Genomic DNA, 24298 nt, shown 5'->3' on the forward strand with positions numbered 1-24298 from the left:
CTGATTTCTGTTGGTTGCAGGTGTCTATCACGTTTGATCCCTTCCTGTATTTACCCGTCCCCCTCCCCCAGAAGCAGAAGGTGCTGACGGTGTATTACTTTGCGAAAGAACCCCACAAGAAACCTGTCAAGGTAAGAAGAGTCTCCCACTGTCTTGGTTGTTCCCCGTGACTTGTTCTCTGTTTCCTGCAGCATGAGCTGATTCGAAACAATTTGGATTGGTGTTTTGGCTGTGGAACTTCAGAGTTCCCTGAAAATGTCAATGGAAATCTACTCTTGAGGGACAAACTAGATGTTCCAGCGACAGACACCCAGATCAGTTTCAGTCCCCACAGAAAGCAAGAACAGAGAGTCCAGTTTTCACAGTATTTAATAGATTTAGAGGAGAGGAGAGGCTGCAGCGTTTGGGACTCTTTCGTTTGGATAGGAGGCATCTGAGGGGGGGATATGATTGAAGTCTATAAAATTATGCATGGGGTAGAAAATGTTGACAGAGAGAAATTTTTCTCTCTTTCTCACAATACCAGAACCAGGGGGCATTCATTGAAAATGTTGGGGGGAAGAATTAGGACTAATAAAAGGAAACACTTCTTCACACAACGTGTGATTGGTGTTTGGAATATGCTGCCACAGGAGGTGGTGATGGCCACTAACCTGGATAGCTTTAAAAGGGGCTTGGAGAGATTTATGGAGGAGAAGTCGATCTATGGCTACCAATCTTGATCCTCCTTGATCTGAGATTGCAAATGCCTTAGCAAACCAGGTGCTCGGGAGCAGCAGCAGCAGAAGGCCATTGCGTTCACATCCTACATGTGAGCTCCCAAAGGCACCTGGTGGGCCACTGCGAGTAGCAGAGTGCTGGACTAGATGGACTCTGGTCTGATCCAGCTGGCTAGTTCTTATGTTCTTATTTGCTGCTTGTTCTCATCTTAAGAGGCATCTTAAAATGAAATGGGAGATAAGCATAGGATCCAAAAACCCCAAGATCATTAACATTTCAATATAAGCCGCCCAAGCTAAGGCAAGAATCCACAGAACATCAGTGCCACTGCCTGAACATTTTAAACAAATCTGAAAGCTTGTCAAGACCAGACAGATATAACTGTCACCTGAGTATTGGAGGGGAGCCATAGGAACCTTCCAGGTCAGGGCATTCTTTCCTTGGTATCACTATTAAAAAGACCCCATTGTACTTCCGCTCCGTGTACATTTAAAGGTAGGCCATGCAGTGAGGCCTGAGAGACTAACCTAAGTGTAGGTGAAGTTCATATGGGAGGAGGTGTTCCTTAAGGTATCCTGACCTAGACCAAGACTGGCAGGGCTTTAAAGGTCAAAACCAGCACCTGCCACTGGGACTTGCCAGCAGTGCAGTTGTTGCTGTACTGAAGCAGCTACAATTTGGTCCATTCTTGGATGCCCCCCACACACACCAAAGGTACCCTGGCGTAGAGCACTTCAGGGCACAGAAAACTGACCAAATCCTTCCTCTCAAGGTGGTTAACCAGGTGCTAAACAACACCTCTATCTGCTTCTGCCATTTGGATACCCAGAAGTAGCCCTGAATCCAGAATTATTCCCAGAGTGTATCTGTGTCTTCAGTGAACATGCAGTCCTGACTAGCACAGGAATAAATTAATCACTATCAGTCATATTGCTTGTATTGTCAAAGGTTTTCATGGCCAGAATCGACTGGGTATTGTGGATTTCTTGGGCTGTGTGACCGTAGCCTGGTAGTTTTAGCTCCTAATGTATTGCCTGCAACTATGGCTGACATCTTCAGCGGTATGTCACATTAAGATGCATTTGAACCCAGAAGACCCATAGCACCCAGTCACGTTTCGGTCTTAACAATTCATGTTTTCTGGATTAAGTTTCTCTTTGTTCATACCATCTGGTCTATTTCAGCCCTCATATACTGGTTCAGAATCTAAATTGCTCCTCTGAATTGTGATGGCAAAGTGAGTGACTGGTTGTCCAGAGATGGCATATTTAGCATAAATAGCATGGGTGATGATAATTGTAACCTTGAGACATGGAGGTGGAACACTGTCTTCCCGTGCAGCCATCTGGAGCCTAACCACCCATGAGATGCTCAGAGCCATTATTAGGCAGTGGCCTCCTAAATCCATCCACGGACTGCTGTCCCTGGGGGATAGATAGCCCGGTCAAACGGTTATCGACAGCTGCTGAGAGATTTCAGAAGAATCAGCGGAAAGAGCATCTCTCTGAGCACAAGTTTGTCAACTAGAGGATTTTGAGGTGACTTGGTTCCAGAACCAGACTACGATCCGGAGAGAACCGTCAAGGGGTCATCTGATAATCTCCGGGCCTGGGGTGCCCAGACAACTGCTGAGGTTGCTGCCATTAGAACATAAGAACAAACCAGCTGGATCAGACCAGAGTCCATCTAGTCCAGCTCTCTGCTACTTGCAGTGGCCCACCAGGTGCCTTTGGGAGCTCACATGCAGGAGGTGAAAGCAATGGCCTTCTGCGGCTGTTGCTCCTGAGCACCTGGTCTGCTAAGGCATTTGCAATCTCAGATCAAAGAGGATCAAGATTGGTAGCCATAGATCGACTTCTCCTCCATAAATCTCTCCAAGCCCCTTTTAAAGCTATCCAGGTTAGTGGCCATCACCACCTCCTGTGGCAGCATATTCCAAACACCAATCACACATTGCGTGAAGGGAAGATTTTCATTTAGTTTTCATCATAGCCGTTTTAAAGGCCGTGGGAACCGTCCAATCCTACATCGAGCCCTTTGCTGCCTCAGGCACCCAGCAGGTCAGTTCCTTTCTGACAGACTGGAGTAGCCAGGATGTGCAAGAATCCCAGTGCGCCCATTGGGCTTCAGTTCCCACAAGAGTCTTGTTAGCATCCTCAGGTTAGGTAAGCTGGAAAGTCTTCAGCCGAACCAGATCAGCAGGATCCTGGGGGAGGAGGGCAGCCAATGCACCAGTAGCAGTAATAGCAGTGTCCAAGTTAGATGAGATGTGAGTGACTTTGCAGTTTACAGTGGAATTTGACAACTTGCCGTACTGTCCTTTGGGAGTCAAGGTGTAACAGACACCCTCACAACTTGGGAAAGCTCTGCTGAGATGCCGTAGTAGCAGAGAAATGGGCGAGGTCCGCTGTCACTGGTATAAAACGTGCTTGAAAACGAGCTTTATGTTAGCATCAGTTTGAATTCAGTGTGAATTGGAGCTGCTGTTTGAGCCATTTCCTTGCCCCTTGTTCCCTCCATAGACCGGAGAGTGGGCACCCAGGGGTGATTGTACTGGGCTGGAGGCAGTCAGCTTTCCCAATCTTGCCCAGTTCTCTTCCTTGCTGTAGCTCCCACCTCACAAGGCTTTTTGTCTGCATGTCCCACAACTTCCAACAGAGTCTTTTTGACAGTTGAAGGGGAACCGCCCTCCCTCCTGTGTCAGTGGAAATGCTGTCTGGATCCAGTCCACGGACTGCTCAGGGCATTTCCCTGTTCCGTAGATCAACAAGGGTTTTTCAGCAGGCCCACCAGACGTAATGGAAAGGCCATTTGCCACAGTCCTCAAGGGCTAATTGAACTTAAGGGGCAGGCTGTTCAAAGGCTTCATGGAACATGCAGGCCAAAATGTCACAAGCAAAAGAGCTCTGCGGTGAGAGGAGCTTAACCCTTTGGTCCACCCCTGGACTCCTGTCACTGACTCCTGTCACTTTTGCTCCTAAAATAACTCCTTTCCCCGCACTGTATTAATGGTTTTGCATAGCAGTAGCAGATTCAGCTTTCAACATGTTCCTCTCCCACCGTTGTGCCCAACTTGCCTCCTGAGCAGCTCTGTTTGGGGCACAGCTCAGCAGTGGGTCCCAGGTCTTTGTGTATTGCTGGTGAATGTGGACTGGGAAAAGAAACAACCATCTTGCCCCATGCTCTGGATTAGCCAAGGGGTTTCAAAGCCATCAGCTACATGGCAGGTTTGAACCTTGTGGAATTTCAGCTACATGGCAGGTTTGAGCCTTGTGGAATTTGCCTTGCTGGGGCTTCAGAGTTGAAATGGAGGCAAGAATCCAGCCCAAACACCCACCTGTAAGACCTGCTGCTGCCCGGTCATGATAGTCGAGAATTATTTCTACAGAGCGCTGTGATTGCACTTAATGTCATACACTCGGTGAAGGAGAGTTCGGGTTTATAACCCGCCTTTCTCAAAGCAGCTTTCAAACTCCTCCCCTTCCTCTCCCCACAACAGACACCTTGTGAGGTAGGTGGGGAGAGGAAGGCCAGCCGACCGGCTCCATGTGAAGGTCGGGAAACAAACCTGGTTCTCCAGATTAGAGTCTACCATTGATGTGCAGGCACAGGGAGTCAAATCCAATTCTCCAGATTCGAGTCTGCCACTCTTAACCGCTGTACCATGCTGGCTCTAGAACTGAGGCTGGGTGGGGGACCCTCTAAGCAACAGACCGTGCATCAGTTGGAGGAGAGGCAGGGTTACGGGACAGGAACAGGTATAGCAGAGCATGCATGGTTCAAGGATGGCATTGCTTGATTGTGGACTTCATGGGGAAATGGGGTGTGTGGTGGTTGTTATAACAATAATGATTAGGACTAGCGTACTAGATATCAATAATAATTGTGGAAAACACCGCCAGTTCTACTGCTACTACAATTGATAGCCATACATCAACACCTGTGTTGAACAAAACCATTTACTTAGGGAGGTGAAAAAGTAATTAAGGGGCCTTGATAATCTAGAATGGTATAAACACAAAACCTTCCACCATACAAAAGTACACGACACACATAAAATCAAACAATTCCCTTCGTGACAGTCTTGGCTGTATCGTAGGGAACTAAAGTGATGCTGTCCTCCTCCTTTGGAGTGCGAAGTGTTCAGCAGAAAGCCATTCTGTCTACAACGCCGTTCGCAATAGCAGAGCGTTTTCATAGGTTACTTCCTCAGTAGATGTAAACAACCTTCTGCGCTGTGATCAATAACCAAAATGTTATGCAGTTATAGGTATCGATTGTAGTAGCAGTAGGACTGGCGGCGTGTGGTTGTTGACCCTGACACTGCCACCCTCACGTTCTCTCTCCCAACAGTTCCTGGTGAGCATCAGTAAAGAGAACTCTACTGCCATGGAGGTGCTGGAGTCCATATCTCACAGCATGCGGGTGAATCCCGAGAACTTACGCCTGGCTGAAGTGAGTCCTGTTTTTGCCTACTACCCCGTGAGGAGGGCCGAGCCTTGTCCCTTGCAGTCCAGTTAAGGCTCTTGCTTCTGACGGTCTTGAGAGTTGCTGCCTGCCCTGAGCGTTCTAGCTTGTAGCAGCAGAGCGGGGAGGGGGGGGGGGGCGGCAGGGGATGTCTCTTACCAGTCAGATGGGAAAGAGGCTTCCTGTAGATGCTTTGCCAGGAACCTGATTTTTGAAAGTAGTAGTAATACTGCACTCTGTTCTTTCCAGGTGTGTGTGTGTGTTTGCTTTTTGTGCCTGTGGCGAAACGAGCTTGCTTTTGGCTGGCAGGCCCTATTTTGCACTCTGCACACCCCCAGGAGTTGCCAACTTTTCCTGGGGAGGGCTAGTTTTCTCTTTGGGTAATCTGCTGCCACCACCTGATCATTTGAGAACTGCCCGCTGGGGGAAGGTCAGGATTTCCCAGCTTCCTTTCCAACTGCGAGGCCTCTGCCTCAGTTTCCCCTTGGTTACCCTCTCCTGGGCTCCACAGGGTAGACTGGAGATCCTGGGGGAAAAGCTGCTCAGCCTTCCTCTACCTCCTGTTTAAATAGCGTGTCCAAGACAGTGGGGCATATGTGGTACAGAGAACTGTCCTCCACATCTAAGGTTTTAAAAAGTATTTATTAAAAGTAAAATAGTCACAAGCATCTTTTAGCACTGCACCAGATGAAGCAAGGGTTTACAAAACAAAGGAGATAACACACAAATCCCCCCATTACTAATACATACACTGGCTAGTGCCAGTACCCTTGTCCCTTGTGTTTTTTTGCCCAACCCTGTTTTCAACGGAGGCGGCCACTGTGCCATCCTGTGGCCGTGGCTTCCTGGGTTTTACAGTCTATATTGTGAGCATCTGTCACAAAGGCCTTTGCTTCCCTCCCTTCTCGGCGTAGGTCATCAAGAACCACTTCCACCGCACGTACCTGCCTTCCCACTCGCTGGACTGTGTCTCCCCCACAGACCTTCTGCTGTGCTTCGAGGTCCTGTCGCCTGACCTGGCCAAGGAGCGTGTGGTAGAGCTGCAGGTTCAACAGGTAGGGCTCTGGAGCTGTGCTGGGTGGCCTCTGCAGAAAGGGCAACCCTGGAGCGGGCAGGAGGGGGAAGGCGGAAAGCACGTGCGGGCACGCTAGGTTCGCCCTGCAGCCTCCGCTGACCTGTGGGAGCACCAGCATGCGCTTCTGGCGCAGGTGCTCTCCTGGTTCTGGCTCAGCCCTCAAATGTGCTCCGTTTCCCTTCCCAGCGCCCTCAGGTGCCCAGCGGGCCCATCACCAAATGTGCCGCCTGCCAGAAGAAGCAGCAGTCGGAGGAGGAGAAGCTGAAGCGCTGCACCCGGTGCTACCGTGTCGGCTACTGTAACGTGTAAGTGGGCGTCTTTCCCCGAGCCAGGGGCCGTAGCAGGATTTTTCCTTGGCTAGCCCTTCTCCCAGGGATGGCTTATTCCTGGGCAGTGTCGGGAGGAGAGGTCCCTCCGGTGGCGGGCTGGTGCATGTGAAGGTGTTTCTCACGAAAGAGAAAGCTGTTGGTTCTCATCGTGTTGTGGGAGAGGAGCAGGCAGGTGTGTGTATTGGGGGTGGGTTGCCTGTCTCCAGAAAATCGCAGGTTCAATCCTCATCATTTCCAGTTTAAAGGGATCTCGGACAGAAGGAGTGTGGAAACACCTTTGTCTGCCCTGGGCCCTGCAGAGTTGCTGTCAATGGGCTCTAGATGAACCAATGGTTTGGTTCTGCGTGTAGGGGCAGGGGGGGTACACACAAACCCCCACTGTTTTGTGTCCCTTTCAGAGAGTGCCAGAGGAAACACTGGCATGACCACAAAACTTCGTGCCGCCCTGAGAACATCGGCTTCCCCTTCCTCATCAGCGTGCCAGAGTCACGTCTCACCTATGCACGGCTGGCTCAGCTCTTGGAGGGTTATGCCAGGTAAGGCATGTTGGTGATATCCCCGGATGCCTTCCAGGCCTCAGCTGGCCAATGAAGGAGCTGCGTTTCCCTCGCAGGCGTTTGCAGTGCATGTCGTGCTGACAGTGCAAGACCCATATTACGGCTTGTTTCCCCCCTCTCTTTGCCTTGTCCCCCCAACCCCCGGCTAGGTACTCAGTCAGTGTATTCCAGCCGCCGTTCCAGATGGGCCGGATGTCACCTGAGCAGAGCTTGCAGCCCCAGTTTCCTGAGAAACAGGACCCTCCCTCTCGGAGTAGCTGCGCTGCAGCAGCCTCCGCAGCCACCACCTCAGCCGCCAGCACCGCCACGGAGTCAGGAGACAGCGCCAGAGCCCCCCACCTCTTGCCGGAACCTCAGGCGTCTCCCTCGGCCTCTGAACTACAGGCCGAGCTAGGGGATGGCGGCGCCTTGAGGAGCAAGGCTGCCACAGGAAGGAGCTCCTTGCTGAGCTTGGATTCGGGCTTCTCTGAGCCCCCGCTGGATGCGCGGGCCGAAGGCTGCCTGGAGAAGGAACTTACCTTCGAGAGAGCCTCCAAGCCGGAAGGTTAGTGTTCCAACCTGGACCAGAGCCAGCAGTTTTGACGTAGGCAGAGGTGACGTAGCTGCGCAGCCCCACTCACAGAATCACTCCAGCAAAAAAATTCAGAACTAGTTATCTGCTTCGTGAAGCTTGTTTTCTTTACTCGGTCCCTCCTCCCCACTTGGCATTCACGCAGAGCCTGCCAAAACTGGAAGGGTGGGGGTTGGGGTTAGGAAAATTTCTTCGTCCAGGCAGTTCTCCAGTGCTGCAAGGGGTGTGCAGCTGTTGAGAAGCTGATGTTATCCTGAGGCCAACTTTTACGTGGCTCTCATAAAAGACCACCTCTGTCTTGATGTCCAAGATGTGTTGTGGAATATAAAGTGTCCCAGCTATTTATATCATCCACATGGGAAGGTGGGGCGCCGCTGATTGTGTTACAGCATGGTGTAGTGCAGCGATTCCCAACCAGGGTTCCGTGGTACCCTGGGGTGCCGTGAGCATGTCCCAGGGGTACTGTGGCAATGCTACCAGCCCCCCTCACTTTTGCAGTGTCTCCTGCCAGCACCAGCAAGGATATGGATCTGGCCCAGGGGGCAAGGCCTGCTGCAAAGTCAGCAGCCACTTCCCACCCACCGTGCTTCCCTTCACCTTGGGAGGGAAAGGTGGGGGGGTGGCAAGCATGGGAACTGGGAGGGGAAGGTGGGGGGAGGATGGCCGGGGTACCATGAGATATGAAGAGTGAGGTCAAGGGTACCGTGACGTCGAAAAGGTTGGAAAACACTGCTGTAGTGGTTAAGGTCAGCGGACTCTAATCTGCTGGGTGACCTTGGGATAGTCACAGTTCTCTCGGAACTCGCTCAGCCCCACCTACTTCACAAGGCTTCTTTTCTAGAGGAGAGAAGGAGTTTGTAAGCTGCTTTGAGCCTCCTTACAGTTGAGAAAAGCGGGATATACAAACCAACTCTGCTTCTTCTTACCACTTGATCCTTCCCTCCCCTGCTCCCCTGTAGCTGCCATCCCTGGTTACCAGCATCCAGCCGAGGGTCCAAGTTCCCACACCGTTCAGTTCTACATCAACAAGATTGATGCCTCCAACAAAGAACAGAAGCTGGAGGATAAGGGTGAGTCTTGTGGCGACGGAGCCAGGAGCATCCCAGTCAGCAGTGTCCGGACGCTTGAGACTTGGCCACTTTTGTGGAGCAACAGGGAGAGTCACCCGGCCTTAGGGAGAATGTTTCAAAGTGATAAGTGCTGCAGGCTCAATCTAGTCCAGGGGTCTGCAACCTGTGGCGCTCCAGATGTTCATGGACTACAATTCCCATCAGTCCCTGCCAGCATAGTCATGCTGGCAGAGGCTGATGGGAATTGTAATCTGGAGCACCTTGGGTCTGGGCTCAGTCTAATCTGACCAACACAGAAAAGTCAGGGAGGATACTACTTGACTGGCTGTGTGTGTTTCATGCTGAAATCATAGCAGCTGTCAACCACTTTTCATAAGCTGGAGCCATTGAGATGAGCTCGTGACTTACGTACTGCTGCGTGTGCATGTCACTTGAAACCAGCTATAGCAATGTGTGTAGATGTGCTCTTTAAAGGATCCTGGAGAGTCAGAACCCCGCTCTGTCGCTGAAGCGCACTGTGTGATCTTGAGCCAGTCGCGCTCTTTGTCAGTCGAATCTACCTCGTGAAAGGGGAGGGGGGGTTCAGGAAGATCCAACAACACAGAGGAGAATTCTGTCAGCCACTTTGGGTCCCCCATTGCGGAGAATGGGGGGGATATAAATAAGGAAAATAGCTCAACGATGTCAATGCTGCACGGTGCATTTCTGCCGGGCGGGGTCAGGGACAGCTTAAAAAGGACAATGCAGGAGAAAGAAGCCCTTGCTGGGACTTTGGCAAGCTGCTGCCAGCCGTTGTTCTTGAGAGCCAGGCTTCCCAGGCGCTCCCCCCGCGCAGTGGATGTTGCCCTGTGCTACACAGTTGCCGAAACAGACAATGGGGACGATCATGAGCTGCATTCCAGAGAGCTGAATGTCTCTCTTTGCCCCCCCTCCCCCCCCACTTCCTATCAACATATTTTTCTTGTATTGCCTGCAAGAGGGCCTTTTTTGTCCTTCTGTGGGTACAATGTCGATGGGAGCTCAAGTGGGTGGTTTTGGACAGGGCAGATCTGCTGCTTCGAACCTTAGTTTCCCACATAGAAAAAACCTTGGATTAATAGCAGCTTGCCTTGCACAGGGTCATCGTGAGATAGGATCTCATTTAAGGCTTCTGTCTAATTGTTGAAGAAACCCTGTCGAAGTGGTCATTGGTAATAAATGCTTTTGTTTCCACTCCCTCTCACCTCTCATTCCATTCCCCCTTTGCCTAAGCTGTCTAAACAGGAGTCCCAGGTGGTCTACGTCAGTGGTCTGCAACCTGCGGCTCTCCAGATGTTCATGGACTACAATTCCCATCAGCCCCTGCCAGCATGACCAATTGACTGCCAATTGGCCACGCTGGCGAGGAGCTAATGGCCAATGGGTATCATGAACATCTGGAGAGCCGCAGGTTGCAGACCCCTGGTCTACGTCTAGTTTGCATTTCGTGGGCATCTTCAGTGGGAAGGAACAGTACATGGGCTCACCTGTAAACATCTTGTCCTTGCAGGAGACACCCCGCTCGATCTGACAGATGACTGCTCCCTGGCTCTGGTCTGGAAGAACAACGAGCGGATGAAGGAGTTTGTGCTGGTGGAGTCCAAGGAGCTGGAATGTGTGGAGGATCCAGGCTCAGCCAGCGAAGCAGCCAGGGCCGGCCATTTCACCCTGGAGCAGTGCCTCAACCTCTTCACCAAACCGGAGGTGCTGGCCCCAGAGGAGGCCTGGTAAGAAAGAGGTCTCAAGAGGTTTGACTGTAGGTTGTCCGATCTCATGAATGGGATGCAAAACCATGGTCAACGTTCTCGAACTGGCCCGAAAAGAGACATTTTGAAGATGCAGCCACATTTGGGTTTTCAGGTGCTTTAGTGTTCTATTTCGTTAGCCTGGGGACAGGTTGTCACTAAGAATATTGGAGTGCAGTAGACGCGAAGGGTGTTGGGGATTTTGTGTGTGCGGGTGAGAATTGAGAAGCCAAACTAAACAGTGTGAACTTCTGGGATTCTTACCAAAGGGATTCCCCTGTGCCATGCGCCCATTCACAGCCATTCACGTTCTTCTCTGAAACCATATGCTGCAGAGACCTTATGCTGAATTAGGAAGATCAGATATCAAAAGTCCACGTACAAACCCCACAGAGCAATCCTGGCTGGTCCATAGAGGAGGAAGAAGAAGAGTTTGGATTTATATCCCCCTTTCTCTCCTGTAGGACACTCAAAGGGGCTTACAATCTCCTTGCCCTTCCCCCCTCACAACAAACACCCTGTGAGGTGGGTGGGGCTGAGAGAGCTCCGAGAAACTGTGACTAGCTCAAGGTCACACAGCTGGTGTGTGTGGGAGTGTACAGGCTAATCTGAATTCCCCAGCTAAGCCTCCACAGCTCAGGCAGCAGAGCAGGGAATCAAACCAGGTTCCTCCAGATTAGAATGCGCCCTCTCTTAACCACTACGCCACTGCTGCTCCATAGATCCCTTGATCTCAGAAATCCGCCCACCACTTTTCTGGGGTCCCCGTCACCCATAGCAGTGAAATAAATTGCTTGGCAGTGACAGCTGGGATAGTGAACACCCCAGGCGGAGCGGGGGAGGGGCAGGGTTGTGGCTCAGCAGCAGCACCAGGCTTTGCATTCACAAGAGTCCAGGCCTTGTTCCGGACAACTCAAGGCAAAGTGTCTTAACTTCCCTGCTTTAAGAGCAGCCAGGAGTCAAGTGAGGAGGACCAGCGGAGCAAGGATGGTCCCCAGTAATCCGCCACTCTCTGTCTTCCCTGCCTCCTTTTCCACAGGTACTGCCCAAAGTGCAAGCAGCACCGTGAGGCATCCAAGCAGCTTATGCTGTGGCGCCTGCCCAACGTCCTCATCATCCAGCTCAAGCGCTTCTCCTTCCGCAGCTTTATTTGGAGGGACAAGATCAATGATATGGTGGATTTTCCTGTCAGGTAAAACAGTGCAGACGGGCAACACCTTGCGTCGCATGACTGTGCCACTCAAGCAGAGTGTGATCTCTGTAGAACAGGCTTATAACCCCTGTGTGTGTGCACACGCATTGCAGTGTTCCCTCAGACTCTGCCCTGGCATTCTTTAGTCCAGACCTCTCAGTGAATTGGTCTGCAACTGGGGCTTTCCAGTTGTCCAAGAGGACAATTGGCCATGCTGGCAGGGGCTGATGGGAATTGTAGTCCATGAACATCTGGAGAGCCGCAGGTTGCAGACCCCTGGTCTAGACCACACCTTTACCTTTGGTTCTGGGTGGAAGTGCCAGTTGGAGTATCTCTTTTGTGTCATGCTGAGGGAAGGATGAAAGTTGGGAGTGGAAGGGACTCATATCAGGGAGGAGGGTGTGTGTGAAAAAACAGCCCTGTGGTTCCTTGATTTATTTTAGAGTCAGTTTTCGCAGGCAAGGATTTCAACAGATGCACAAATGAGGAATAATGCATCAGACCTCTGCTGGTTGTGCGGATATACATATATCTAGCATGTTTTATTGGCCATTTCCTGCATTTGATAGCCCAGGCTCTTGTGCTGCTGGAAGCATAGGGGTAACACAGATCTTTGTCTCGCTTTGCCAAAGCCTGGCTGTTCTTCAGAGTTCTGTTCATGAAATTTCTGAGGAAATGGAAAAAGAAATTAGAGAGGCCAACAAAAGCAAAAATGTCGTGGTAATGGGCGATTTTAACTATCCCCACATAAACTGGAAAAATGCATGTTCAGGTCATAGTAAGGAGAGAACATTCCTGGATATGCTAAATGACTGTGGCTTAGAGCAGATGGTTGTAGAACCAACCAGGGGAGATGTGATCCTAGATCTAATTCTATGTGGGACCCAGGACCTGGTGCGGGGAAGTCAGTGTTGTTGAGCCGATAGGGAACAGCGACCACAATGCTGTCAGATTCAGTATCTCTGCATGCGAACAAGTAACTACTAATGTAGTTACATTAGCCTTCAGAAGGCTCTCAAAGATGAGGGGATAGTCGCAGAAGAGGAAGCTGAAAAGGGAAAATCAAGAGAGTCAAAAAATGTCAAGGTGCTTGGAGGTTATTTAAAAACACAGTCTTAAAAGCTCAGCTGGAATGTGTTCCGCAGGTTAAAGGCAGCCCAGTCAAGCCACCATGGTTAACAAAGGGAGGTTGGTATTATTAGGAAAAAAAAGATGTCTTTTAGAAAATGGAAGTCAACAACTGATGAAGAATACAGAGAACACAAATGGTGGCAAGAAATAGAAGTTAGCTGTAAGGGGAGGCAAAAAAGGATTATGAGGGCACAGAACGTGAAGACTAGCAACAAACAGTTCTTCAAGTACATCAAAAGCGAAGAGGAAGCCAGCTAGGGAAGCGGTAAGGTCCGTTAAACGATGAAGGAACAAAGGTGTGCTAAAAGGTGACAGGGAAGTGCAGAAGCTGAATGAATTCTTGCATCTGTCTTCACCCAAGAGAGGTGAGAACATTCCTGCACCTGAACCAAGCTGTAGGAAGTGAATCCGAGGGAACTAGCGAAGTTAGTGGTAGACAAAGGAAGAAGTTCTGGCAGCCATTGATAAACCGTGCTACCAAATCCCTGGCCCAGGTGCATTCATCCAAGAGTTCTTAAAAGGCTCAAGCATGAAATTGCTGATGTTCTCACATTAATATGCAACTTATCCCTGAAATCCAGGGCTCCATCCCTGAAGACTGGAAGATGGCCAATGTCACACAATCTTTAAGAAAAGTCTAGGGGACCGAGAATTACAGGCCAGTCAGTTTGACATCTGTTCCTGGTAAAATTAGTAGAATCTATCATTAAAGATAAAATTATTAAACATGTGAAAAGCAAGACCTGCTGAGGAAGAGTCAGCATGGCTTTTGTCAGAGCAAGTCCTGTCTTACAAACTTACTAGAGTTCTTTGAGGGGTTAATGAAAACAGACATGTGGATAGGGGGGGGAACCAGTGGACATTGTCTACTTAGTTTCAAAGGCTTTTGACAAGAAGTTCCTCACCAAGAGACTGTTGAGAAAACTCAGCAATGAAGAGGGAATAAGAGGGGAAGTCCTCCTATGGTTAAAAACTGGTTGAGGAACAGGAAGCAAAGAATTGAGTATAAATGGAAGTTCTCACAATGGAGATGTGAGAATTAGTGTCCCCAAGGATCCGTTTGGGACAGTGCTCTTTAACTTATTCATAAATGACCTGGAAGTAGGGGTGCAGGTAGTGTGGTGGCCAAGTTTGCAGATGATACCAAGTGTAGAGGGTGGTAAGAACCACAAAGGATTCTGAGCTCCAAGGACCTTGATAAATTAGGTGAGTGGGCTAGAAATGGCAAATGCAGTTCAATGTGCTTGAAATGGTAAAGTGATGCCGTAGAGGCAAAAATCCAAACTTCGCCTGCTACAGGGGTCAGTGCTATCAGTACAGACCAGGAAAAGGGAGATTTAGTCTTAGTTGATAGTTCCATGGGAATGTCAACTCAATGCATAGCAGCGGTGAAAAAAGGCAAACTCTATGCTGGGGATAATTAGGAAAGAATTGAGAATAAAACTGCAAAGATTGTGTGCATATATAAAGCGTGGAGTGCGACCGCGCCGGGTACTGTGTTCAGTTCTGAGTAGCCACATCTCAAAAGGATATCGAGGAAAGAGATAGAAAAGTGCAGAGAACTAGCGAGGATGATTGAAGGATTGGAGCACCTTCCTTATGAGGAGAGAGCTGCAGCGTTTAGGACTCTTTAGTTTGGAAAGGCGATCTGAGGGGATATGATTGAAGTCTATAAAATTATGCATGGGGTAGAAAATGTTGACAGAGAAATTTTTCTCTCTTTCTCTAATACTAGAACCAGGGGGCATTCATTGAAAATGCTGGGGGGAAAATTAGGACTAATAAAAGGAAACACTTCTTCCGCATAGCGTGTGATTCCAATTGTTTGGAATATGCTGCCACAGGAGGTGGTGATGGCCACTAACCTGGATAGCTTTAAAAAGGGCTTGGACAGATTTATGGAGGAGAAGTCAATCTATGGCTACCAATCTTGATCCTCCTTGATCTCAGATTGCTAATGCCTTAGCAGACCAGGTGCTCAGGAGCAGCAGCAGCAGAAGGCCATTGCTTTCACATCCTGCATGTGAGCTCCCAAAGGCACCTGGTGGGCCACTGCGAGTAGCAGAATGCTGGACTAGATGGACTCTGGTCTGATCCAGCAGGCTAGTTCTTATGTTCTTATGTTCTTATGAGTTCACATTTGATGAGCATCACCTGACGTTCCTCTCTACCCTTTCCGGGAACATGAATCTAATTTCCATGTCTTAAAGCAAACTATCTCTGCCTCGCCTGTCTTCTGGGCGCTTCGGTCCTTGCCCATATTTGAACATGGCTCAGATGATAGCCCGCTTATTTAGAGAAAGTGTATTCTGTTTCTCCATAACTTGCCTCACAACCCAAACAATGAAACAGATCAAGTCAACAAAAACTGGTTCACGTTTGACTAATGGTTAGACCCCCAGCTCGGTAGCCAAAGATGTATAGCTGAGATCTGTTTCATGTATTTGTACCTCATAGTTTCTTTTGGGTTGCTTTGGTTCCCATAGTAGTGTTGCCTGGCCCAACTTGTAGGATAGGCTCCAAATCTAATTAAAGAAGCATGGAGGATTGCCCTCTGATGGAACAATCAAATGACAAGTTGGGTAAATTTTTTGCATCTGGTTCTGGCAAAGAAAAATGTTTATTGGACCAACAAAAAAATCTTATACCTGTTGAACAATGATGTTGATAATATAACCAAGACAAACAGCCAAAGGGCACTTTCGCACGTGCAGAATAATGCACTTTCGATCCATTTTCAATGCACTTTTGCAGCTAGATTTTACTGTGCAGAATGGCAAAATCCACTTGCAAACCATTGTGAAAGTGCATTGAAAGTGGATTGAAAGTGCATTATTCTGCATGTGCGAAAGTGCCCAAGTTTCTACGTCTTGCTTATTGAGATGCGTCTAAAAATGTAGAGTAAGACTTCCATAGTACTGCAGCCAATTCTTAAGATTTGTGATGTTATATATGGATATATATATTGTCTTTTATTCTGATATGCAATAAAGCATGACTTGACTTGACAAGTTGGGCAATCTGTCAGAGCAGGATAGCAAATGGGGCCTGCGTTTGTCTGGACTAAAGTTGGGGAGCCCTTCTCACTCGCACAATCTGTCCCCTCAGGAGTTTGGACCTGAGCAAGTTCTGCATTGGCCAGAAGGATGAACAGCAGCTCCCCATGTACGACCTGTATGCGGTTATCAATCACTACGGAGGCATGATCGGCGGACACTACACAGCCTACGCCCGGCTGCCCAGCGACAAGAACAGCCAGCGCAGTGATGTGGGTGAGTTGGGGGGAGATCAGCAGGTGGTGTGGTAGCCATTGGTTGGCTAAGCCACTTGTCAGTCACCCATGTAGACGCAGGCACAAGTCTCGGCTAGAATACCACCACAGCGGCATGGCCACAGTGTCAACTTGGAAAGCCTTTCCTCTGATTGGCTGCAGTGGAAACTAGGATGCTGGACTAGAGGAGCCATTGATCTCGATACATCAGAGAACTTCTGAGGAAAGGGGCTGTGGGTGGGGAGAATTCAGGGTGGTGCAAAGGAGAAAAGGACTTTCTTCACGTGACAGTTATGTTCTGAGAGCAGAGAAGCTTTTGCCTCTTCAGTTCAGCTCAGCAGTCTCCCTCACCCCCACCCCAGCTTGAAGTAACAGTGTCTCCCACTGACCATCATCATATGCATTGTATTGGTGCACCTGTGACCCTTCTGTGCTACTGCCAAAAGCGTTAGATTCTCAAAGTAGTAGGAGTCATGAGATCATCTGTGAAAAACGTTGCTATCTGGTGTAAAGTGGTTACACCATGTTTCTGCACTGAGACATCAGGAAATTGGGGTGGTTGTCTGTTCAATTGGCTTTGGTTTTTAGGAAAACAATAGAATGTTGAAGGGAGCAGTTCACTATGATTTATAAGGACCTCCTTTGGTTTTCTGACACTCTGGTAAATGAGCAAGATGGACCGAAATCCGGTAGCTGGTGATTTAGCTCCACTTTTGATCAGGATACAGTTCTGGCATCTTTTGGTTTGTGGAGATGCAGGCAGCATGCTCGAGAAGGCTCCCTGTTCACAGGGTGGGGCTGCAGTGTCCTAAACGCCGTCTCCTCCTTAGCTTGTCCCAGTTAGCGTCCCCTTGTCATGTCTGGATTGGCCTCAGCCAGCAGAATGGGATTGGGTGAACTGGAAGGCAACCCACTGAGTTTCCTAAATCAAAACATGGCCGTATCGTTCATTGAGTACATCTAAGAGGAAGGGGGTGAGAACCCTCCTTGTTCCTCTCCTGTCCCCCCACCAGCAGTTTCATCGTAAGCCCAACTCACTTGTTCTTACTGTTGTTTCATACTGTAGCACGGAAGACCAGTCTGTGTTTGTAGGGAAACCTTCACATCTTGGAGTGATAAGGAAACCCCGTTTTTCGAGTTTCCGTTCTTTCAACTTGCAGTAGTAACACAGGGAGCGTGAAGGGGAGAGTTGGCAGCCTGACACATTCCTAATCAGTTCTTCGAGGCTGTTTCTGTTGTTCCAGCAAATGACACACCTGTGAAAGCAGTTGTGATGGCTGAACCAGGCGCTAAAGATGAGACCTAGTTCTCTCACCTGGGATGCTTCTGAGGTTGAGCTTCTCTTGTGTGATGTATAAAGCAGGAATTGTCAACTCGTCAGGCAGACCTTCCTTCTACGTTGGAGCTGGAGAGAGAGGCTTGTGCGCATTGGAGGATTCTGTGCTCACCTCTTTCTGTCTCCCCCCCCGACACAGGCTGGCGGCTCTTCGACGACAGCACTGTCACCACAGTGGACGAAAGCCAAGTGGTGACCCGATATGCCTACGTTCTTTTCTATCGCCGACGGAACTCTCCTGTAGAGAGACCCCCCCGAGGGCCACCTCACCCCACAGATCCTCGGGCAGAATTGGCTCCATCTGCTGAGGCAGCAGCCAATCAGGTGAGAACTCAGGTAGGAGAGGATATTAGTTGGGGGGGGGGGGGAAGTTTAGGGTCATTATTGACTTTGATGGGCCCTGTCAGTTTGGGAGTTGCAATGCTACTACTGGAGGTGGGCTGCTATTTCGGGCTTACATCTCTGAGGCCCCTTCCGCACATGCAGAACAAAGCACTTTCAGCCCACTTTCACAGTTGTTTGCAAGCGGATTTCGCTGTTCCGCACAGTAAAATCCAGCTACAAAGTGGATTGAAAGTGCTTTATTCTGCATGTGCGGAAGGAGCCTGATTGGTGATCATGGCTTTGGTTGCTGTGGGCGAAGGAGGAGGCTCTTGGGACTTCGGGGAAGAGTTCCTCCTCTGGAGAGGGAGGGCTGCTGTGGCTTGTAAGAGTGGAGAGGACAGGGTTTTCTTGGACAGAAGGGTGCTGCCAATTGCAAAGCCTCGAGTGGCAGTCCCAAATCCTGTGCCAAATGAACCGAAAAGTGCCCTTGAGCATGCAGAGTGATGACAGGCATGGTCACGAGTGACCCTCAAGCAGCCATGGTGGCATGGATTGTAATGAGGCTGGCTGGGGGGGCTGGTCTACTGTGCCTTCATTGCCGCTGCAATTTGAGACATCTTTCTCCTCCTCCTACCCATTAACATGTTGGAGATGGGGCACGCAGCATGCCAGCAATACACACTTACACACCTCCACTGCCAACAACCCTGGCAGAGTCTCAGACATGAGCCTTTCCCAGATGCGAGCACCGCGGGGGTCTGCTGGCACATCCTTTTCCTACTCCCGGGCAATAAGTGACTTCCTGGACACAGAAGGCCAAACTGCTGCCTCCTAGACCTTCTGAGGCAAGGCCGCGTTCTTGGGTCGCCTCCCTTTTACTAAAGCTGAGCGTTCCGGCTTTTTCCGTGCCTGGCATCTTTGTAGACCTGGATGCCTGTTGGGTCCAGAGTAACTGGGAACCTCTTACTCTGGGGGGAGGAGCAGGCTCGGCGTACGTCTCTTCAGAGAAGCTGCCAAAGAGAGGCCTACACGCTGAAGCCAAGATTCCCTTCGTGCCTGCGGACACTGGCAGCCAGCCTCCTGTGGAGAGAGTGTGCCACTTCGGGCCAGCTTCAGCGTCACCCTCTCTGTGCTGCGGGTGCAGGGGAAGCAGCGAGCCCTTTTGTCTGCCGGTCCCAGGGGGATGGAGTGGGGGAGACGGATTCTGTGGATTCTGCCTGCCTCTATGGACCTCGCGTAGGAAGAACAATCTCTGTGATTGGCTGACTGGGCTGCATGAGGCATTTGGACGTGGAAGAGCTGGTCTGAATGGTTGCCCCCGTTACTAATTCTTCCTTTTGCACCTGTTTTAATGAAAGCAAGCAAGCAAGCAAACAAAAAAAAGAGTGAGCTGTGATTGGCTTGTCATTTCTTGAATGTTCCTCATGGCTTCCTCCCACTTGCCAAAAAGCTGAGCTGTTTTTTGATTGGCTGTTGTCTTTTGATGAAAGATCCTCGTGTGCTCAACCTTCAAACACCTGGATGTGACTGGCGGTCATCCTCAGATCCTCATGTTCTCACCGGCAAAAATGCAGCTGTGGATGGCTGTTTTGTGAATGATCCTCCGTGTTCTCTCACCTGTTGTGACTGGTTGGTCTGCTGAATAATTTCTGTGGGCTGTGCTTACTCGGTTCTTGGGCTCTGTCGAAAGGACTCAGCTGTCACTGGTTCTCGAGGCCCAGGAAGGGGGGGAAAAACCCCTCTTCCCATCACGAAGCCCAAGTCATCATGGATGCCTCACTCTGAAAATAGGGGCTTTACTGTCCGTCATCCGATGGCTTGTGTTAACTGTGTGCTCAGGAAGTCTTTGAGGAATGAACTGGCTGTGCCGCCGGCGCAGTAGGCGGGAAGGGGGGAGCCCCGTGAGGCTGTCATTCAGACACAGCAGCAGTGAAGGGGTGTGGGGAGGATAAGGGGCAGAGTGTGGGTGCTTTGGATATGTTGCCACTGTGTTTCTCCCCAAGTGCTGACGCAGGTTTCCACATCGCAGGCTTCTCTGCTCTGGCAGGAACTGGAGGCTGAAGAGGAAGCCGCCAGGAGGCTGACGAGGAGCCCTTGGAGGCCTTGCAGCCGGAGAGCGAAGCGCCTCACCTCGGACTGCCCCGATGAAGGCCACGTCCGCTATTTTGTCCTGGGCACAATGGCGGCCATTGTGGCGCTCTTCTTGAATGTCTTCTACCCACTCATCTATCAAACGCGTTGGAGGTAGCAGCTAATAACTGCAAGTCCCAAGGAGGGGAGGGGGCAGCCAGCCTGCTTACTTTGCAACTGGACTCTCTCCTCCTTCACATCTTTGCGGCGAGGGGCTGGGAAGCTCCTTGCCAGGTAGGTTGCAGGAAGAAGCCCTCGCGCTGGTATCTCCCTGAGGAGAAGACGCCTATCCCCAGGCCTGCTGTATCCCGCTTGGCTGACTACATGAATTTATAATCTGGGAAGAGTCCTTATGGCTCATTGCCTGGGGAAACTCATTTTGGACTTGCTTTTCTCATAGGCGGCTCTGGTAGTCTTTGGCCGCTGTGCAACAAGCGCTGGCAAATATATATGTATTCCAGCAGGAGCTGCAGATCCACGTCGGTCCCTTTAACTAGATGGAATGTATTTGTCTTGGTCGCTCTCTCTGCCTTGGATCAATCCGTCCCTTCATTAGTGCCTAGTGTTTAAAGGTTGTACCAGCTTTCCCAGTTGGGCATTCTCCCTGTGCTGGGAGTTGGAGGGGAAGAGATTTGTGGCCTCTTGTTTTGAATGCTTAGGAGGGTGGTGGGCATTGCTGACTCTTCAGGCATTGGCAGATTGGATTAGGTTCCTTCTCCCCAACGGTGGGTCATCTTGCGACCTAATCCCTCTGGCCACCCCACCCCCACAGCTCAGGTGTTTTCTATCCAGGCATGACACTAGACAGGGATGTAGAGTGTAAAGGGAAGTCTCTCTTCTCGTCCTTGTCCCTCAACCATTATACTAAGCTGTCTGTAGCAAAGGGCTGCCACAGAACAGAAGATGCTGCTCTGATTTTGTACGTTGGCTCCTGCATGTGTCTTTGGGAATGCATGCACATGTGCCTCTGCACATGCAGTAGTGAAAGAGGAGGCCGTTGCAGATCCGTGTCCTTAATCCTACCCTGCAGGCCAAGGTTCCTCACACAGGAGGCAGCACCCCTCTTGCGCCTCCAGGTCACATACGAATCCTTAGCTTTGCTAACGTAGGCCTGGGCTGAGGCCAAACGAGGGAGAGTTGTCTTGGAAATTTGTTCTCCAGAGGAAGCGATTCTTACTGCAACCCCCTCCTTTCGGTTTGTGTATGATTGACGGTTCCTTTTAATCACATGTATTATAAGAAATCTTTTTTTAAAAAAAGATCAGCACTTTCAAAGAGGGCTTTTTTCTCTCTGCCCCTGGAGTAAAGTTAACTGGCACACGTACCTACTGTGCCCCAGGCAGTTTCACCCGTGCCAAAGAGCACAGCCTGATCCACACGTCAGTGTGGTGGGGAGCATTTCCCACGCTGCAAAGGAAAGAGCCCCCTGCCTTGTTGGTGGAAAAAGGCATTGCATTGTGAAGAGAAAAAAGAACAGAAAAAAAGCTTTCGCTGTATTTATTTATTGTATTTAATAAAACTGAAGTTGTTCCAAAGATATGGCTGGAGTCTTTTATCTCCCCCCCGCCCCAAATCTGTTGATCTGTTATTTAAGCATCTGCTTGGTAATATTATCAGGAGGATCCTGTCTCACCACCATGTCCTCTCACTCCTTCAGGTTGCACCTCTCCATTCACGGTGTCTTCCCTTCTGGTTTAGTGGGGGACCAAGGAACTGGTTGGCTGTTGGGAACGGTGTTCAGTAAATTGCCAAAAGAGGGCCATACTGCAGATGGAAGGCTGTCCCAGGGTGGGGCAGACCTCTGGAATGTATAATTCTGTGCAAGTGCGGGATTTGCTAATAGATGGGACATTTGGCCATTTTCAACATTCATGGAACACAAGCAGCAAGTTGTGTGCCTTATGGCTGCAAAGGATTTAGAAAGTTATGGCTGATATCAGGTGCAATTTTAAATGAGGGATTGGGCGGAGTTTCTGTACTTTTGCAAAATGCAGGATGCACAATGAGTGAAATCAAATTTGCAGAAATTAGAGGTTCCAAATTAATTTTCCGTGGGTGTAGAATGTAGGTTACCTTGAAGAAGAATATTTATTTTTATTGTAGAGTGAATCTAGTCCTAGATTGGCAGATGACAGTTCTTTGTATAGCAGCCAATATTTTATTGCAGTCATGAACCAGCAGAATAAAACATACATTAGCAGAGTAGTGATGAGAATACAGACATATTTTTAGACAATCTTCCATTAAGAGGTATAAAAACGTAAATCTGAAATACTAAATCAGTACTACCTCAGTAGGCAATGTATAGCTTTAAACACCTAGAAATGTTTTTTTGGGGGGGTACAATCGGTATGCGAAAACATTCTAAAGAGAGTAGCTACCCTGTTCCATAACCAAATATTTGCATACCTATCAAGCACCATAACTGTGCCACCAAACAGAGGGGATGGAATAGCCAGTCTTCGATTACCCAAAATGAGCTAATATAAAAATTACTTTTCAGAATCTGGTTCTGCATCTTAAAACCTTAAGAGTGTCGAATAGCTTAGATGTTCAGAACAAGCAGAGAAACCTCTTCCTGGGGCTTATGCCAGGGTGGGAGGATACGGAGGGGATCTGTGCATGGTCCGGTGTCTCTCTCTTCTCCCGCTGACTGTCCGATGCTTTGTTCTGCTTGCAGGGAATTAGCTCGCCATCCTTCGGAACCAGCCTCGCCCCTGAAGTCGCTCCCCTGCTGGCACCCGAGGGGGTGACCGAGCACCCCACTCCATCCTACAGCAACATGGAGGAAGTTGACTAAGGCGTCCCGCACTGGAGGGGGAGAGGGTGTACATACAGCTTTCGTTTTTTTGTGGCTCCCCTCTCTTTAACCCCCCCCCCATATCCCCCTTGCAGTGGGAAGGAGGAGGAGCTGCTGTGACCTTTTCTTGAGCACACAAGCACTTTCCGCTCCACCCCTTCCTCCTCCCCTGCAATTTTGAAAAGGTTCCTTGTGTGTGTGTGTGTGACCCTTGCGAAGAGGCTGCTCTGTGGCCTGTATGCAGAGGGAAGCCCCTCCCCCACTCAGCCTCCGATGCATTCCCCTGTTGCTCCTGCACTCAGCCCCAGAAGGTCCCAGGTAAGTCTCCTTGCATTGAAGCAGGAGAGTCATCCTCTCACACACCCAGCCTGTCCCCCAGGGGAGGGGCAGGGGTCACCGGCATCTGCCCCTAAGGGGCCTCCTCCCAGTTGGCCATACCATGGGTGCCTGCTTCACAATCTTCCACAGTCCCTCTTCGCCTGTCCTTGCCCTTCCCCTGCCCCAAGCTCAGGGCATCTTGGCTGCAAAATGGGGAGGACGTGTGCCCTTCGATGTCTCCTTGATCTTGTGCGCCCCTCCACCAGCATCACTTGGACTGGCAGGGGAAAGGGGGCTGGAGACTTGGCCCCTGCTGTTGCCTTCTCTTGCTCCACACAGAAGGCCTGGGACTGTGACTCGCCCTCCCCCTTGGCTGCCTCTGCTCAAGCGTTTCGGAGCTTCTCGGCCCCTCGTGTGACTTCTCTAGGATTGGGAAGCCGTTTGTCATCTCTGTTCAAACCGTTGGCTCCCTGGCCTCCATCACCCGCTCTTGGAATCGCTGTAACCAAATGAGGCTGCCCTGGACCCATTCCCAGGAAGTCTCCATCTTGCTCTCTCTTTGTATAAAATTGGTGTTTGTCTTGGGTTTTGAGTCATTAAATTCTACTTAATGCTGCTTGTTCCTGTGTTTTGTGTACTGTTCTGTCTGCTGCCATGCCATCTTGGAATGAATTTCCAGCAGAGGCACCGCCTCAGAGATAAAAGGTTTGGTGCAAATGGCAGGGGGCAAACAGCCAACCAGAAAACAATATGTATGCATGGACAATAGCCATTTGGAAGAGGGGCTGTGATAAGGAAGAGGGCATTGGGCAACAGTGGCCAAAAACGCTCACTGGACTCATCCCAAACTTGTCACTTGAATTAAAAACTATATTCTGTGCTGCCTCCTTGCCGGTACATTCCGGGCGTTGGGGAGGAGAAGGGCCCCGTTCAAGATTTCTGTATAGAAATTACTGTTGTTCTACCCTGATTTTTAGCTATAGGGGGGCTCCTAAATAAATGATTCTGCAAAAGTATGTGGTCCTTTCTTACTACCTTGCTTGTGTGCCTTTTGCTAGTGTGCATTAAGTTTATTTCCTTTTCTTAAAACACATATATGTTATGTGATTCTCTTTGAGCTACAGTCTACCAGGAAATCTTAAGAATGTGCAATATAAAGTCTTGTTGACATCCGGAATATTATAGTGCTTGCTAATTTCTCAGTCATTGGAAACCATTCATTACCTTTACCTAACAAGAGACTC

The 24298-nt window shown here is 49.8% G+C and overlaps 1 protein-coding gene across 4 annotated transcripts in view; it reads left to right on the forward strand.

Moving 5' to 3' along the window:
* Positions 1-24067, forward strand: part of USP19 (ubiquitin specific peptidase 19) — a 47789-nt gene extending 23722 nt beyond the window's left edge. For 3 of the 4 annotated variants that reach the window (XM_048488584.1, XM_048488583.1, XM_048488585.1), the window contains exons 15-26: positions 21-131; positions 5074-5175; positions 6102-6242; positions 6449-6567; positions 6990-7127; positions 7298-7692; positions 8679-8789; positions 10318-10534; positions 11592-11744; positions 15984-16147; positions 17622-17806; positions 19836-21471. In XM_048488584.1, coding sequence (XP_048344541.1) covers positions 21-131; positions 5074-5175; positions 6102-6242; positions 6449-6567; positions 6990-7127; positions 7298-7692; positions 8679-8789; positions 10318-10534; positions 11592-11744; positions 15984-16147; positions 17622-17806; positions 19836-20054 — 2055 coding nt within the window. In that variant the 3' untranslated portion in view covers positions 20055-21471. Of the gene's footprint in view, positions 1-20; positions 132-5073; positions 5176-6101; positions 6243-6448; positions 6568-6989; positions 7128-7297; positions 7693-8678; positions 8790-10317; positions 10535-11591; positions 11745-15983; positions 16148-17621; positions 17807-19835; positions 21472-22616 lie in introns of those variants that run through there. The other variant, XM_048488586.1, reaches the window with a different exon arrangement.
* Positions 24068-24298: the final 231 nt, after the last annotated feature.

This window comes from Sphaerodactylus townsendi, linkage group LG03, assembly GCF_021028975.2.
Source record: "Sphaerodactylus townsendi isolate TG3544 linkage group LG03, MPM_Stown_v2.3, whole genome shotgun sequence".
Classification (NCBI taxonomy): Eukaryota; Metazoa; Chordata; class Lepidosauria; order Squamata; family Sphaerodactylidae; genus Sphaerodactylus; species Sphaerodactylus townsendi.